We start from the raw sequence: 14,166 nt of genomic DNA, 5'->3' as shown, positions 1-14,166 counted from the left end.
TTTTTGCTAGAAAGGCTGCTTTTCTTCCAGAGAGAGCTTGAAGGATGGCTTCTCTCCAGCTCCATCCCAAAGCTATCTCCCTGGGACAGTGAAAACCTGGCCCAGATTTAGGAAAACCCTAAGTCACAGGATCAGGTCCCCACATCCCTGCACCCCATTGTGCCCCATGACTTGGAGCTGCCATGGGGTTTTTGCTGCTGCAGGCACAGCTTGAGGTGTCCCAGGTCAGCAGAGGGTGGTGGGGGCAGGCTGGGGCATCTCCCTGATGATTTGGGATTCCCCAAGTCCCTGATGCTGGCTGGGATGCCCCACACCCTGCAAGGATGTGCTTCATCCCTCTGGATCCTGCCTTGGCCAAGGGACACCCTGAGAGGGGCTACTGCCCTCCTGGCTGTCCTTGCCGTGTTCTGACCACCACTGCGGGGTAAAGGCTCATGAGGGGGAACAAATCCCAGAGCCAAGAGCAGGAAGGGGGCCCCAGGGGCCTCTGCGCACCCCCAAACACCTCTGTGCACTCCTGGAAGCCTCTGGGCAACCCCTCAGGCACAAGCAGCCCAAGCCTGCCCCAAAGCATCCCCTGTGCCCCCCAGCCCAGCCCTCAGGAGCCCCTCTGACCCTGCTGCAGGATCAGGCCCATCATCACCCCAGTCTGCAGCAAGCTGCGTGTGCTGTGTGTGGGGACATGGAATTAGGTTGTGCCTGGGGTCTTCCCCCGCTGAAATCGCTGCCCTAAGCTGGAGCTGCGGGGCTGCTGCCTGTCCTTTCCACCCTGGGGGAGAGGAGCAGCTCAGCAACCCCCCTCCCCCCCAAAAAATATTCCCCCCTCCTGGAGCTGGCAGCCTCTCTGCCCACAGGGCGAAGGCTGCAGGAGCAAACACCCAACACGCTGCCCCAGACACACACTAACACTTCTGCCTTGGAGTGTTTTGCAAGGCTGGGAGTGGGGTGACTTTGCTGGGGTTGCCTGCAAAGTTGGGCGTTGAGTGGGCACCCCACTGGAGCTGCAGCGAGTTGGGGGTGCAGGGACACCCTGGAACAGGCAGAGAGGGAGTTCCAGTGCATCTGAGCAGAAATTAAAAAGAAATGAAGAAGGAGAAAAAGAAGAAGAGGAAACGGCGGTGTTTGGGGGCAAAAAAAAGGGTTAAAGCAGCGCAGAGGAGGAGAGGTGAAGGCCGAGGGCTGGCGGAAAGGGGGGAGAGGCGGGGAGAGGTTGGGGAGCGAGAACTCGGCTGAGTGAGAACATCCTGTACCCTCGGGTGACAACGGCCAGGGCGGGCGGGGGGGTGAGGGGGGCACTCGGGTGGGGGAGATGTTTCACACCCCGCCCTGGTAAGCGGGGCACCCCTTGGGCGACCAGGAGGGGATGGGCTGGGACAGTGGGGGGCACTCCTGGTGATGGGGTGAGGCTGGGGAGGGTCTTGGGCTGCCTTCCGCCCCAACGTCCCTCCCGTCTCCTCTTCCTCGCTGCTTTTTAACCAAGCAGGGAGACCCCCGTGCAGAGCAGGGGAGGAGGAAGGGGCACCCCAATGCTTGTACCCCTCCTTCCCCCACGTCTCCCCACGGGGAGCCTCGCTGCAGCAGAGCCTGCCTGCGCAAGGATGCGCTGCTCGCACCGCGCTTTGCAGCTGAGGCTGCCCCCGCCCTGCTGGAGGGTCCCCCTGTCCCCAGGGCTGGCAGCACCCCACACGCGCCAGGGGCCCCTTCCTGTGTTTGTTAAGACGTCGTGAATCAGGCGTCTGGTTTTCGGTTTAAGCCAATATTTACCAGCCGAGAGCTGCCAAAATAAAGCCGCGGCTTCACCAGTAAATATAGGGCTGAGATGGGGCGGGGGTTATGCATCCCCTACCTCAGCACAGCCACCCCCTTCCCACCTCTCTGGTGCCTCCATCCTCCTTCTGCCAGAGTAGGGACACCACAAAAATGGGGACACCACAAAATCCCCCCATCAAACACACCAGAGATTAGCCCAGCCTGCCCCCCACGCCAATATCACTCCCCCTCCTTCCAGGGGGACTCCCACTGCAGAGTGTCAGGGTCGGGGGGCATTTCAGGGACCCCCAAGGCTGCGCTGCCCCTGGGTAGGGGGATCGCCGCTGTGCTGCGGTCCCCGGGCTGTGGGCACGGTGCCGCCGCCCTCTGCCGGTCCCGGCACGGCCGGGGCTGGGCGTTGCTCACATCCTGCCCCTGCCAAGAACACAAAGCCCCGGACGAGGCCGGCCCTGGGCAGGCAGGGCTCTCAGGATCCCCGGTGTGTGTCCCAGCCTCTCCGGGGTGCTTCCCACTGGTGTGGAACAGCGTGTGGGGATGAGGACCCCACACAGACGGGGAGCCCAGGGACAGACCCTGTGTCCCGTGTCCCTTTCCCCTCGCTCTGCCTGGGGCTGGCTGGCTGCTGCAGGAGAGGGGCTGCTGTCCCTGCCCCCATCCCCATCTACCCCTTACCCCACACCTCATCCTGCACCAGTGAGGACATTGATTTGGTAGCCTCTTGCCAGGACCACCACGACAATGAGAACAAGACCCTCCAAGACTTTCACTGCCCACCACAAGCCCAAAACTAAAATCCAGGTCAGAATTTTCTCCTCTTGCAGCTCCTCTGAGCCAGACTTGCAGGGGCCAGCAGGTCCCCACATTGCTCCCCATGTTCCCTTCAGCAATGGGGACTCCCCGAAGCTGTGCCACCCTCCCAGATGTGTCCCTGGTGTTTCTGAAGGTGCAGATGCTCAAGCTGCCAGCCACCCTTGTCCTGAAAAGAAAGTTTCCTGCAGCACCTTCTCAGCTGCCAGGGATGGCTCCCAGCCTTTGTGGCCTCCCCATCTGGTGCAGAGCCCTCGGGGCAGTGGGGAGTGGCACTGTGGGTGCCTGGTTCTTGCTCTGCCCCAGGGATAGAAAACCATGGGGTGAAGTCTGCACTGGAGAAGCCAAGAACCTCTCCGAGGATCCCTTCATCTCCTGCTGCATCCACTGCTCTGCCAGACAGGTACTTCCTGTTCCTCACCGTGCTGTGGTACATCTGTGCTCCCTCTCCATGCCCAAAACGCTGACCCTGAGCTGGGCATCGCACCCTGCAGCCCACCCTGCCCAGGGCACAGCTCTGCTGAGGGCAGGGCTGAGGGGATTGGGACCTTGCTGCCAGCCAGGGCTGCTTCCAGCACCATCACTCTCCAGGTCCATCCCGAATTCCCAAAGCTCCTGCACATCTTGCAGCCTGAGGAGGTGCTCTACAAGATGCTGGTGGAGGTGTTGCACAAGAGGGTCCCATGGCACACACAGCTGCCTGCACAGGGTCCTTTGCAGGGGGGGCTCCCCCTTGGCTGAGCCACGTCTGCCCACGCTGAGGAGGAGGTCCAGCTCCCAGCTCGATGGTCATCCAGAGCCTGCAGTGTGGCAATACAGAGGTGGACACAACCACCAAGCACCCTGAGCACCCACAGCTTCAACACCACCTCCAAGTCCCTCTTTCCTGGCAAGAAACCCTTTCTATGGAATGTTTCCAACCAGAGCAGCCACAGCAGGAAATAAACCAAGTCAAGCACAACCCAGGCGGCTCCCTCAGATCCTGGGGCTGCTGCATCTTCCCCTGCCCAGCATCCCCTTTTTAAAACACCCCTTGAGTAGAGCTCAGCCCATGGCTTGCTACTGGCCTAGCCCAGATTATTGTAGGATTGCACACACATATAGGTAAAGCCATCATGCCCATGTGGCTTTTTCCGGGACCTTCTGGCCCTGCCGTCCCCGTCCTGGGTTGAGTGAAAAAGCCACCTTGCAGCTTGGCAGAAGCTGCTCTTTACTCAAATTCTCCCACAGCCAGATCTAGGAATCCCTGGAGAGGGGGAGAGACACGGTGGCAGGGGCAGCACAGAGGGGCATGGGGGGGGGGGGGGGTGTCTCTCTTCACCGCCGCCTGTAGGAGTCCCGGGGGTCCCTGCAGACACCGAAGTCGCTGTTGGTGATGGAGCCCACGATGGTTTTATCGGCGTCACAGGTCAAGCCTCTCTCACACGGACACTTGTAGTAGACCCCATAGATGCTCTGCAGGGAACAAGGGCACAGTGCAGTGTGGGGGACATGCCCCCATCCCCGCCCAGCCCTGGGAGCAGGGAAGCACCTACCTTTGGGGAGCACGCCTGGGACTCAGCTGCCTGCGGAGCACATCGGGCCAGGCTGAGGCCACTGACGCGGTGGCAGCAGCCGCTCTTGCACTGGGCACTCTGCAGGCACAGCTCCCCGATCTCCTGCAGCACAAGGCAGGGCCTGAGCACCAGGTGCCTCTCTGTTCCCCTTCGATCTCCCCCTAGCTGTGAGCCCAAGGGGTTTGGGTGGGTGTTGAACACGAGCTCTGCCTTTCAGCTGAGGCTCAGCACCGCTGCCCACATGCCCCAGCCTCCCTCTCTGCAGTGTTTCCTCAGTCTGGCCCAAAATACCACCCACCAAAGCGGTGTTTTTTGCTGGACTCATGGGAGTAGGGCTGAGACACCACAGGGAAGACATCTCCCTTCCCCAGTCCCTGTGAGTCACCCAGGGTGGGGGTCCTGGCTGGCTCAGGCAGCTGAGAGCTTCAGTCTGATCCCCTTTCTGTCTTTCCTGTCCCTTTATAGAGCTGATTTCCCAGGCTCCAAATTCCCTCACAACACCAGAAAACCCAGCAGACCCCTCCAACCCTCCACGCACTGTGTGTCCCTTGCAGCAGCCAAGGACAGGGTCTCCTCTTACCAAGTTGAAGATGAGCCCTCGCTCGTGCTGCGCCGACAGGGCTGGGGCCAGGAGCAGCAGGGCCAGGAGCAGGCAGGCAGGCAGCACATTGGCCATGGTGGGCTCGTTTGTGGCTCTGCCACGGGGCCAGCAGGTGTTTTATAGCCGCGGTCTCCATCAGCTGACCTGGCTGCTCCTATTACACCTCAACTCGTGGCATTGGGGCACTGCTGCACTGCCCAGGGCAAGGAAACAGCGATGCCTGGGCAGCCAGTGCTTCCAGGTCCTGCTCCCAGGTAACTGTCCCCCACTGGTGATGTCAACTTGCCCTTTGGCAGCTCCTTTGGCCAAAGGGAACACAAAATAATGGCACTGCTGTGCTTCTCGTCCTTCCTCCTCTACTTCCCCCTGGCATCAGAGGGTTGTGGAGCTGGAGTTCTCTGGAACACCCTCCTTGCTGGGTGCTGCTGATGGGTTCATGGGCAAAGTGAGGGCTGGTTGCCACGGCAGGAGCTCTGCTCCTTGGGAAAGCCACCAGATCCTCCATCACTCAAACAGTGGGATCATGGACACCAAGAACCCCGCTGGAGAAAGCTCATATTGTGCAGGATAGCACAGCCCCCTGTGAGGATCCAGAGCCCACCAGGCTCCCCAGCCCAAGGGCCAGCACTTCAGCCTGCCCTGACAAATATTTGCTCTGTATTTCAGTGCTTGGGGGGTGTGGCTGATGAAAGGAAAGCAGCCCTGGGAACGGCACAGCTTTTCATGCCCACAGTGTCTTGGACATGATTAATGGCCATGCAGCCCTGGCCTTTGACAGCCACAGGAGTGATGCTGAGGAAGACCCTGGTGACACTGGCTGGGAGGGCAGAGGGAAGCAGCTGAGGGAACATAGAATTTGGGACACATCTCAGGGCACACAGCAGAGCCTGATGGGTTCCTGGGGGTCATGGCACAGCCCCTGGCACATTCTGGGGCACACGCTGGGGGTCAAGACACCTCCTGGGTCTCATCCAAACACGCATCCTGGGGGATGCGGCACATCCTGGGACACACCCAGGGGTGCACGGTGCAGCCCAGGCACATCCTGACACACATCCCGGGCGTGCATGGCACATCCCGGGGCACACAGCACGTTACTGGGGGCACGGCAGGGGACAGAGCGCACTCCTGAGGGCATTGCAGGGCACAGGAGCACTCTGGGGTACAGCCCAGGAGCACAGGGTGCCTCCCAGGGCACACCATGGGGTGCACATTGGGGGTATTTGGGTTATCCCAAGGTGCGTGAAGAAGGCTAAGGGTGCATCCCGTGAGAGCATCCCAGGGACAGAGGGGCACATCCTCGGAGCTCGTTCAGGGAGCATCCAGGGAGCACATCCCGAAAGGCACCGCCCGCCTCCTCCCGCGCCCGCCCCTGCTCTTCCCGAGTCCCCCCCGCCTCGGCGAGGGTGGGAGGAGGTCTCGCCACCGCCCCCCGGGGCGGTCCCGGTGCCGGAGCCGGTGCCGGAGCCTCCCGCCGCCCCCGCGGCCGCCGGGCGGGGCCGGAGCGGGGCCGGGGCCGGAGCGGGGCCGGAGCGGGGCCGGGGCCGCTGCCCCCGCCATGTCCAAGCTGCTGCCGGCGCAGGAGGCGGCCCGGATCTACCACACCAACTACGTGCGGAATGCGCGGGCCATGGGGGTGCTCTGGGCCCTCTTCACGCTCTGCTTCTCCATCCTGATGGTGGTGACCTTCATCCAGCCCTACTGGATCGGCGACAGCATCGACACGCCGCAGGCCGGCTACTTCGGCCTCTTCTCCTACTGCATCGGCAACGCGCTCACCGGTGAGCTCATCTGCAAGGGCAGCCCCCTGGACTTCGGCACCATCCCCTCCAGTGCCTTCAAAACTGCCATGTTCTTCGTAGGCATCTCCACCTTCCTCATCATCGGCACCATCCTCTGCTTCAGCCTCTTCTTCTTCTGCAACGCAGCCACCGTCTACAAAGTCTGTGCCTGGATGCAGCTGGCAGCGGGTGAGCAGCGCTGGGGAGATGCACGGGGCGCGGGGGGGGCTGCCCGTGAGCCGACCCTTTTCCCTTTCTGCCCTCGACTCTGCTGGGGGGATGGGGTGGCCAGTTAAGAGACACCAGTGTCACCTCCATGCCCTTTGCTCCCCCTTACTGGTTACCAGTGGGGAGTTTTTAGTAAAAGATTCCTTCAGAGCGGCTGAGACGCAGCAAACTCACCGCATGTCGGGTGTGCTTCCCCGGGTGCTGCTGCTGCTGCCAAACCTCGTGGCTCCACTTACCCCACTTCTCCCAGTGCCACTGCTCCTGCTCAGCCGCAGGGAGGCTTCAGAGGATCAGTTCGAGAGCACCAAAAAAAAAAAAAAACCAACCCAGGACACAGAGCGTTCTGCTGTGTCTGGAATCCTGCAGGAATTAAGCAGGGAGACGGTGATGACGTTTGCTGGGCCAGTGTAGTAACTCCCTGAGCTCAGGGAGTTATAGACGAGGAAGATGAAACACGAGGAGGGGACTGACTGACTGATTTGGTACCACCACTCTCATTTTTTTACCTTTCTGCTCATCCCGGTGGATCTCCAGCCTTCCCCCTCTCTCTCCCAAGGCACTTGAGACACCTGGTAACCCAACTCCTGTGTTTGATCAGAGCCTCAGCTGAAAGGCAACCCAGCGCTTTGCTGCTCCTGAATCATTCATGCGAGCCCTGGCCACAGCCCCCACTGACACCCCGTGGGAGGTGGCATCGGGGTTTCTTCAGTTCCCAGCTAAAGAATCGAGCTCAAGCAAAGATTTAGATAAGAAGCTTGGGACAGCTCAGCCTCCTGGGGAGCTGGAGCAGGGAAAGGCTTTGCTGTGGTAGTTGGGGTTTTTACTTTTTTTGTTGTTGTTGTTCCGAATGGGGGAAGAGGAAATGGTCACAGGCAGTTCTGGCCAGATGGACAGGTACTGCTGCATTTTAGGAATTATTTTAAAGAGTGGGCAGGCTAAGAGAGGATCAATTTCCTGGCCTTTGCTCTGCACCAGGTGCATTTTCACAGAAATTATTTCTTTCCCGCTTCCCCATTTCTCTGTGCAACTCCTCTTGGTTAGTTACAGGGAAGATTAATTAAATACAGAATAAACCAACTGCTTTTCCATTAAGAGGAATCCTCTCTGCAGACCAAGGACGCTGCCTGTGTGCCTTGCTGCTCGCTTGTCCCCAAGCCAAGGAAAAAGAGAACATTGGCAAAGGACAAGACAGCTGCCCCGAAAGGGGTTTCTGGTTTACTGAGCACCCTGTGGCAGAGAAGAGGCACTGGTGTGAGGCAGGGTGCATTTCAGGAAGCTGCAGATGTCCACGAGGGGAGGGACAAACATCTGCTTGTCCAGAGCTCCCACCATGGGGTTATTTCTTGTGTGAGAGGAGTCAGGGACTGCCTCACATCTGCACCAGTTGCTTCCATGCTCTGCATCAATGTAATAATGGAGGATGCAAAGAGTTTTTCTTAATCACGTCCCAGAACCTTGCAGATGAACTCATCCCAAGCCTGGTCATTGTTCTTGTCCAGTAAATACAATTTCTTTGAGGGGGGCAAAAAGGCACTTCAGAGATTTTGGGGCATGAGCCACCCTTCAGCAACCTGCTGGCACCGAGGTTGTTGCAGGTGCCATGGCAAAGCTGCAAAGGTGAGGTGCTGGGGACCCCGTGGCCAGGCTGGAGCAGCTCTCAAGGTTGTGTGTGAGCTCTGAGAGTAGTCACAGGAGGAGCTGGTGCTGGAACCACCACAGCTGAACAAGCAGAATTAATCTGCCTGCAAAGCTGATACTGACGGCAGCTCTACCTTAGCAAACCCTAAGCTGGAATCGGCTGCAAGGCTCTAGCCAGGTTCTCCATCTTGCACAGACTAAACCCACTGCAGTTTTGTTTGGAGAAAGTATTTCCTTGGAGTGACACAGCCAGAGCTCCGTGCAGAGGCAAGAGAGATGTTGCCCAGGCAACGCCGTGATGAGGGATGCTGGTACAGCACGTCCTTGACTGTGGGGAGGCAGCACAGTCTGGATCCTGCTCCTCCCTGCCTGTGGAGCAGAGCCCACGGGAATGAGCAACCACAGGGCCTTTCAAGGGATGAGTCTGTGGTACCTGGTGTGTTTGTAGCATGATGTTTGCTCCTCCAGCTGCTCTCTCAGTACTGATGCCTGGAAAACAGCATAGATCTTTCCAACTGGAGTGAATATAAAAGCAAGCCTTTCGTTGAAAGCCTTCAGGTACACAACAAAAATCACACATGGTACAGTAATTGTAATTTTTATAAGGTTAATCAATTAGTATACTTATCATATACTGCCCAATTAAAAGGTTAGTTGGTTAGGTAATAATTCCTGGGGTCCTGAGCTGTGGGGTATGCCCAGCCCCTGCCCTGGAGGGACGCCTGCTGATAAAGAGATTGTACAACCTCCCAGCAGAATCCCCTTGGAAAAGGCAGCACTTTTGGTTATGGTGAGAGAGGACACAGAACCACGATCCTCTGGGAGACCCTATGTAGATCCTTTGTAACCCATTGGCTTTTACCCTCTCACACCCACCTCTGTATCCCCATAAAAGAAGCCTGGCTAGCTCAGTCGGGAGAGTGAGCCTCTCACTGGTCACCTTTCGCGGGTGCAGGACAATAAAGCCACCTATGCAGGAATGCCACACGGGCCTCTCATCTCTCTTTCCTGGTTTGGCCTGGAGATTGCCTCACAGAGCAAGAGCTGAAATCACTAGCTGAAAATCACTCAAGAGCTGTTAGCTTGCTGAAACAGGCACCTCTCTGCAAAGGCACTCCAGTGGCTGAGGGAAAGCTGCACGGGCCCTGGGAGACGGTTCCTCACAGGACCATCTCTCCGGACCGGTCAGGGGTTCCTGGGTCTGAGCTACAGACCCCACACTGACTCACTGGAAGCAGTCTAGAGGTTTCTTTTGCTCCACTTCTGTTATGTCTGCTCCAGGTTCTGGTTGGAAAACAGAATGTCATTGTAGCTGGTTCTGTTCTTGGAATAAGACTAAACCATTTTTAGGAATGTGTTTATAAGGTTAACTTATTATTTCTAAATGTAGTAAAGAAAGGAGAACTAGTAGAAGCTACAGCCATGCTTAGCAATCTACAAAGCTACAAATATATAAAAAACATAAAAAGCTAAAAATCTTAGGCATCAGTATCAGCTCAGCAGCAGCTGGTGGGCTGATGTCCCCCTCTCCCTGCAGCTACTGGGCTCATGATCGGCTGCCTGATCTACCCCGACGGCTGGGACTCGAGCGAGGTGAGGCGAATGTGCGGGGACAAAACAGACAAATACACGCTGGGCGCCTGCACCGTGCGCTGGGCCTACATCCTGTGCATCATCGGCATCCTCGACGCCCTCATCCTCTCCTTCCTGGCCTTTGTGCTGGGCAACCGGCAGGACAACCTCCTCCCCTCGGATTTCAAGGTGGAGGAGAAAGGTGAGTGCAGAGAGAACACTCCGACTGCAGCGTTTCAGCCCCACAGGTCACTGCTGTTGTTTGGGTGGATGGTGGGTGGCTTCCTCCCTGCCACAGTCACACGCTGCTCTGTAGGGATGGAGCCAGCAGCAGGCAGAAATTTGATGGAGAACAAGGCAGGAGCCCAAATTCACCCAGATTACCTTTCCCAAGCCTCTGGGGCTTTCTCCTCATCCTGTTTTAAACATATTCCTTTTTGAAAACAAACCTGCAAAACACACCCAATGCTTTCTGGTTTACATATTAACTCTGCAATTCTCTTTCTGTTTTTACAGAAGAGGGAAACGACTGACAGAGCTGATCACCACGTAAGTGATAAATCACACAGATTTTTCATATTCCCAGCATCCACGATGTCACTGTTGTATTCTGATTACCAAGGGACTGACAGCAGATTTTGGTGCTGGAGTCACATTGTTTTTATTTGTGGTTAGAGGAAATAGTCTTTGCTTTGCCTCCCAAAACTGGGAAAGCACAAAGCCTTGTGTAAAACAAAACAAGCATAAAATTTCAAGCCATACTCCATCTCCCAACAGCTGACTTACTCTTTCTGTTCCCAGGGACATCCAGAGCTCTTCTTCCATCAGCCCTGTTCTTTGAAGTGACTCTTCTAGGAAGCCTAAACTTACCAAATTCTGTGGATTTTCTGCAGCTGTTTTACTCACCCATGGGGCTGCTCTTGCCTCACAGCTCTTGTGGAGCTTATTTGGTTGGAAGAGCCCAAAATGGACATGAGAGTTTTTCTGAGTCCATCAGCAAGAGGGACAAGAGGGGAAGGATGGCAATTTTCTGCTTTTGGAGGGTTTGTACACCTTCTTTCGAGGAAATTACTTATGAATTAAAAAAACCACCACCAAAACATCAGTGTTTTGGATTTTGTGCTCGTCTCCTGAGGGCAGAGGAAAACATCTGCCATTTCCCAGGCTGCCCTTTTACTGGAAAAATACCATGACAGGCCAATTCCCAGCTCAGCCATGAATCAGTTTCCTGCTCTGGGCAACAATAATCAAACACAACCTCTGGAAAAGGGCACTTTTCTGGGAAAAAGAAAACCAAGCAAAACTAGAAACCAGCATGCTGGGCTGCAGCAGGCCTGGAACAGCACCCGCAAAGCACAGCAGCAGGTTCCAGTCAGCATCAACTCCCTGCATCACCCAGTTCATCTGATTTACCCATCATCTCTCCCATCCAACACCCATCCATGGCAGCCCTTGGCACAGCCCATTTCTGCAGAGGACAAAGCAGCTCTTACCTGGTCAGGACCCAAAATCAGCCTCCATTATAATTTTCATTTTTACTTGCTGTAAATTACTGGTTCCTGCAGCAGTCAATTCAGTTCAGTTCTAACAAATACCTTCCAGTTTTAGGCTTCCCTCTAAAAAAGTGTTTGGGAAGGTTTTATTGAGACTTTTGGCTAGATAAGACAGCAGAGGTATGACAGATTTGAAGAAAAATATATTTTAGAATGGAAAAATTCCAGCAGAGTTGTCCTATTTTTCGCTCTTCTCCCCTTTTTAAAATGGATCACAATACCAGCAACAAAATCTTTACCTACCTCATTCTGGAAACGAAAACTGTGTGCTCACTAGTGGAACAAATTCCATCCCTGAGCCCCTGACTCTGAATTATAAGGGGAACGTATGAAGACTAGGGCTCAGTTATTAAATAATCTGTTTATTGTAGGGCTTTCACAAAGGGAAAAAAAAAAAAAAAGACAAAGCACCCAAGTAGAAAGAATAAAAATGTATTTTCCTTAAGGTTTTAGACTGACACAGCAAGTACAAATCCTTTAGTGTGAGCACTTCGTTTCCAATTTGGAAATGGAACAAAGCCCTAGTGAACGAGCGGACGGTACAAGACTGAATCATGACAGCTGCTTCTGCAGGTCTTCAACTCACAAGCTGGCTCTAGCCTTGGCTATCATGGTAAAAAAAACCCCTCCTCCAGTCAGGGCTAGCAGAGGGAAGGGAAGGAAGGATGGGCAGGAGCTCTCAAGAGTCAAAGAGTGCAGGCCCCTTCTGGGAAATGTTCCTTCATCAGCCAGTCTCAAGTAGGCAGGACCGGGTGAGCTTTCAAGACTGCAGGAATTGTTTGCCCTGCCAATGTATCTTCACAGTAAGTTGGAACCCAGTACTGTCTGCAGTCCTCCTGTGACAGATACAGAAGTGACCCACAACTGGAAAATGCCGGATGAAAGGAAAAAACCAAAAGAAAAGGTCAATTCAGCAGTTTAAAACATTTTTTGGTATGGTACCTGCCTTTCTTTTTTTTATGATATGCATAGAGAACCTGATCTACCACTAAAGGAACATGCAGCATGATTTGCATAAATAAGCCAAATTGGGCTCTGAAGTGGAGAAACTCTGTTCAAGTGGATTAAATGGCCCCGTTTGTGAGTGAATGATCCTTACGAACCACAGTTCCCAAACACAGACACAGAAGGGACACATAACAGTGGTCTTGGCAGCTTTGGCAATGGAAATTGTCTTGGATAGCATCTGCATGGTCTCCAGCAACTTCTATCCTCTGCAAACCACCACAAATCCAAAGGCCTGTTTGGTCCAGAGTAAGGAAGTGTCTCTGAAGTTTCAACGTTGCCAAATCTTGCTTAGAGAAGAGTGGGATGCACTGAATCTGTAACAGGATGGGTAAGTCTAGAAGAAGCCATCATAGAACTATCAAATGCCACAGTGATTTAACTTTTAATTAAAATTAACCCATTATGTCCAAACCCCCTCTGAGAAGCTTACGTAGAAATCCCATAGAACATTTTTTTATTTGGGGTAACTCTAGAAACAGCTTCTAATCCAGTATCTACGTGGAAAAGTCAGTTCTCTTCCACTTCTGCTAGCTCTCTTCTTGTGCTAATGGCCCAGAAAATAAAAGGCAGTCCCATCCTGGGAAGTTATTTCTGAAGGCCTGCACCTGAAGCAAATTAAAAGAAATCTTTACACTGGAACTTCAAGTGTTGATTTTCAAAGTCCACGGCTGCAGCTTGGCTGTGATACAGGTGCTGCAACCCTTTCCTTGGAAAAAAAGTGAATGGTCAAAAAATGAAAAGTCACAGCAGACTGCATCAGTGAAAGCCAATCTCTCATGAATACCACCTCAAGCAAGGCAAAAAAGTGCCAGTAAGGGATAAAAAACCCCAAAAACTTATGGCTCACTATCATGTTAAGAGTTGCCTGCAACAAGGCTCTCTCTGCAGGCTGAGGGTGCACCCATCTGTTGGCTGAGGGTTGTGCGTTTAGTCAGTTCCAGCTTTTGCTTATTTTGCTTGTCACCTTTAAGTCACAGGCATTGAAGTAGAAAACATCACCAAGTCCAGAAACTATTCTGACTATCAAGGGCACAGGGAAGGAGAAAAAGTAAATGGACAGGGCACTTTGGAGGAAGAAATAAAGGATACTAAAACCTAGGTTTAAAAAGCTCTTTCAAAAGCAGTACTAAATAAAAGTTTGTGACTGGAAAGCAAAGAAAACAGTAGACACTTAGAGTGATGGCAGATTTCAAGGTCTTTGCTCTAACAAGGATCTGGCACCACCTTGATGCCAACTGTTACATCTCACCCCATCAGTAGCTACTGGATCAACAGTGGGAAAATTGACTCCTGAGTCAGTGAGATCTTCACGGGAAGACAGGAGGGTTGGAATTTAGCTAAGGGAGATATCTGAGCACGGGTGAGCTCACATCTGTCACACACAGTGGCTAACAGTGAGGAGACTGAGGAAAAATCTCTGATTCTAGTTAATTAGTCTTTGGTGAAGCCCAATCAAGGCAAAAACATGGATGATGCCCACTGGCTGAGGAGAGTCCCCATTAAGTCACACAAACAAATTCAGCAGAACAGGTTAGATTTATCTAAAATCTTGGAAGCCTTGAAGGAAGAACTCCACACTGAAACTGAACAAGGAGAAAAATGGGTCTGGGAAAGGGCAGCTGGGTGTGTAGGCTATGCTGTAAACCAGAGTA

General features: G+C 54.1%; 2 protein-coding genes across 3 annotated transcripts; one reads left to right on the top strand and one right to left on the bottom strand.

Annotated features, from left to right (window-relative positions):
• Nucleotides 1-32: 32 nt before the first annotated feature.
• Nucleotides 33-6,063, bottom strand: CLPS (colipase). Its single transcript, XM_082296080.1, has 3 exons — nucleotides 4,714-6,063; nucleotides 4,113-4,235; nucleotides 33-4,032 (listed from the first exon to the last, which is right to left on the bottom strand). Exons 1-3 carry the CDS (start codon nucleotides 4,807-4,809, stop codon nucleotides 3,895-3,897), a joined length of 357 nt encoding a protein of 118 aa, XP_082152206.1. The 5' UTR covers nucleotides 4,810-6,063; the 3' UTR covers nucleotides 33-3,894.
• Nucleotides 6,064-6,179: 116 nt separating this feature from the next.
• LHFPL5 (LHFPL tetraspan subfamily member 5) lies at nucleotides 6,180-14,160 on the top strand. 2 transcript variants are annotated; one of them, XM_082296079.1, is made up of 5 exons: nucleotides 6,180-6,515; nucleotides 6,597-6,704; nucleotides 9,919-10,155; nucleotides 10,470-10,502; nucleotides 10,755-14,160. In XM_082296079.1, exons 1-4 carry the CDS (start codon nucleotides 6,293-6,295, stop codon nucleotides 10,484-10,486), a joined length of 585 nt encoding a protein of 194 aa, XP_082152205.1. In that variant the 5' UTR covers nucleotides 6,180-6,292; the 3' UTR covers nucleotides 10,487-10,502; nucleotides 10,755-14,160. The 2 variants fall into 2 exon arrangements, with proteins under 2 accessions (XP_082152205.1, XP_082152204.1); XM_082296078.1 differs by having other exon boundaries at nucleotides 6,181-6,704; nucleotides 10,755-14,157.
• The last annotated feature ends 6 nt before the right edge of the window (nucleotides 14,161-14,166 follow it).

Source organism: Coloeus monedula, assembly GCF_965178545.1.
Source record: "Coloeus monedula genome assembly, chromosome: 23".
NCBI classification, from domain to species: Eukaryota; Metazoa; Chordata; class Aves; order Passeriformes; family Corvidae; genus Coloeus; species Coloeus monedula.
The sequence above is the reverse complement of the archived record's forward strand: the minus strand, read 5'-3'. Positions and strand labels throughout refer to the sequence as shown.

Excerpts from the sequence above, each read along its gene's own strand:
- LHFPL5 (XM_082296078.1), top strand. The coding sequence starts at position 6,293 with ATGTCCAAGCTGCTGCCGGCGCAGGAGGCGGCCCGGATCTACCACACC. Across the intron at positions 6,705-9,918 it reads CTGGATGCAGCTGGCAGCGG|CTACTGGGCTCATGATCGGC; the intron begins GTGAGCAGCGCT and ends CTCTCCCTGCAG.
- CLPS (XM_082296080.1), bottom strand. The coding sequence starts at position 4,809 with ATGGCCAATGTGCTGCCTGCCTGCCTGCTCCTGGCCCTGCTGCTCCTG. Across the intron at positions 4,236-4,713 it reads GAGGGCTCATCTTCAACTTG|GAGATCGGGGAGCTGTGCCT; the intron begins GTAAGAGGAGAC and ends CTTGTGCTGCAG. Across the intron at positions 4,033-4,112 it reads CCCAGGCGTGCTCCCCAAAG|AGCATCTATGGGGTCTACTA; the intron begins GTAGGTGCTTCC and ends TGTTCCCTGCAG.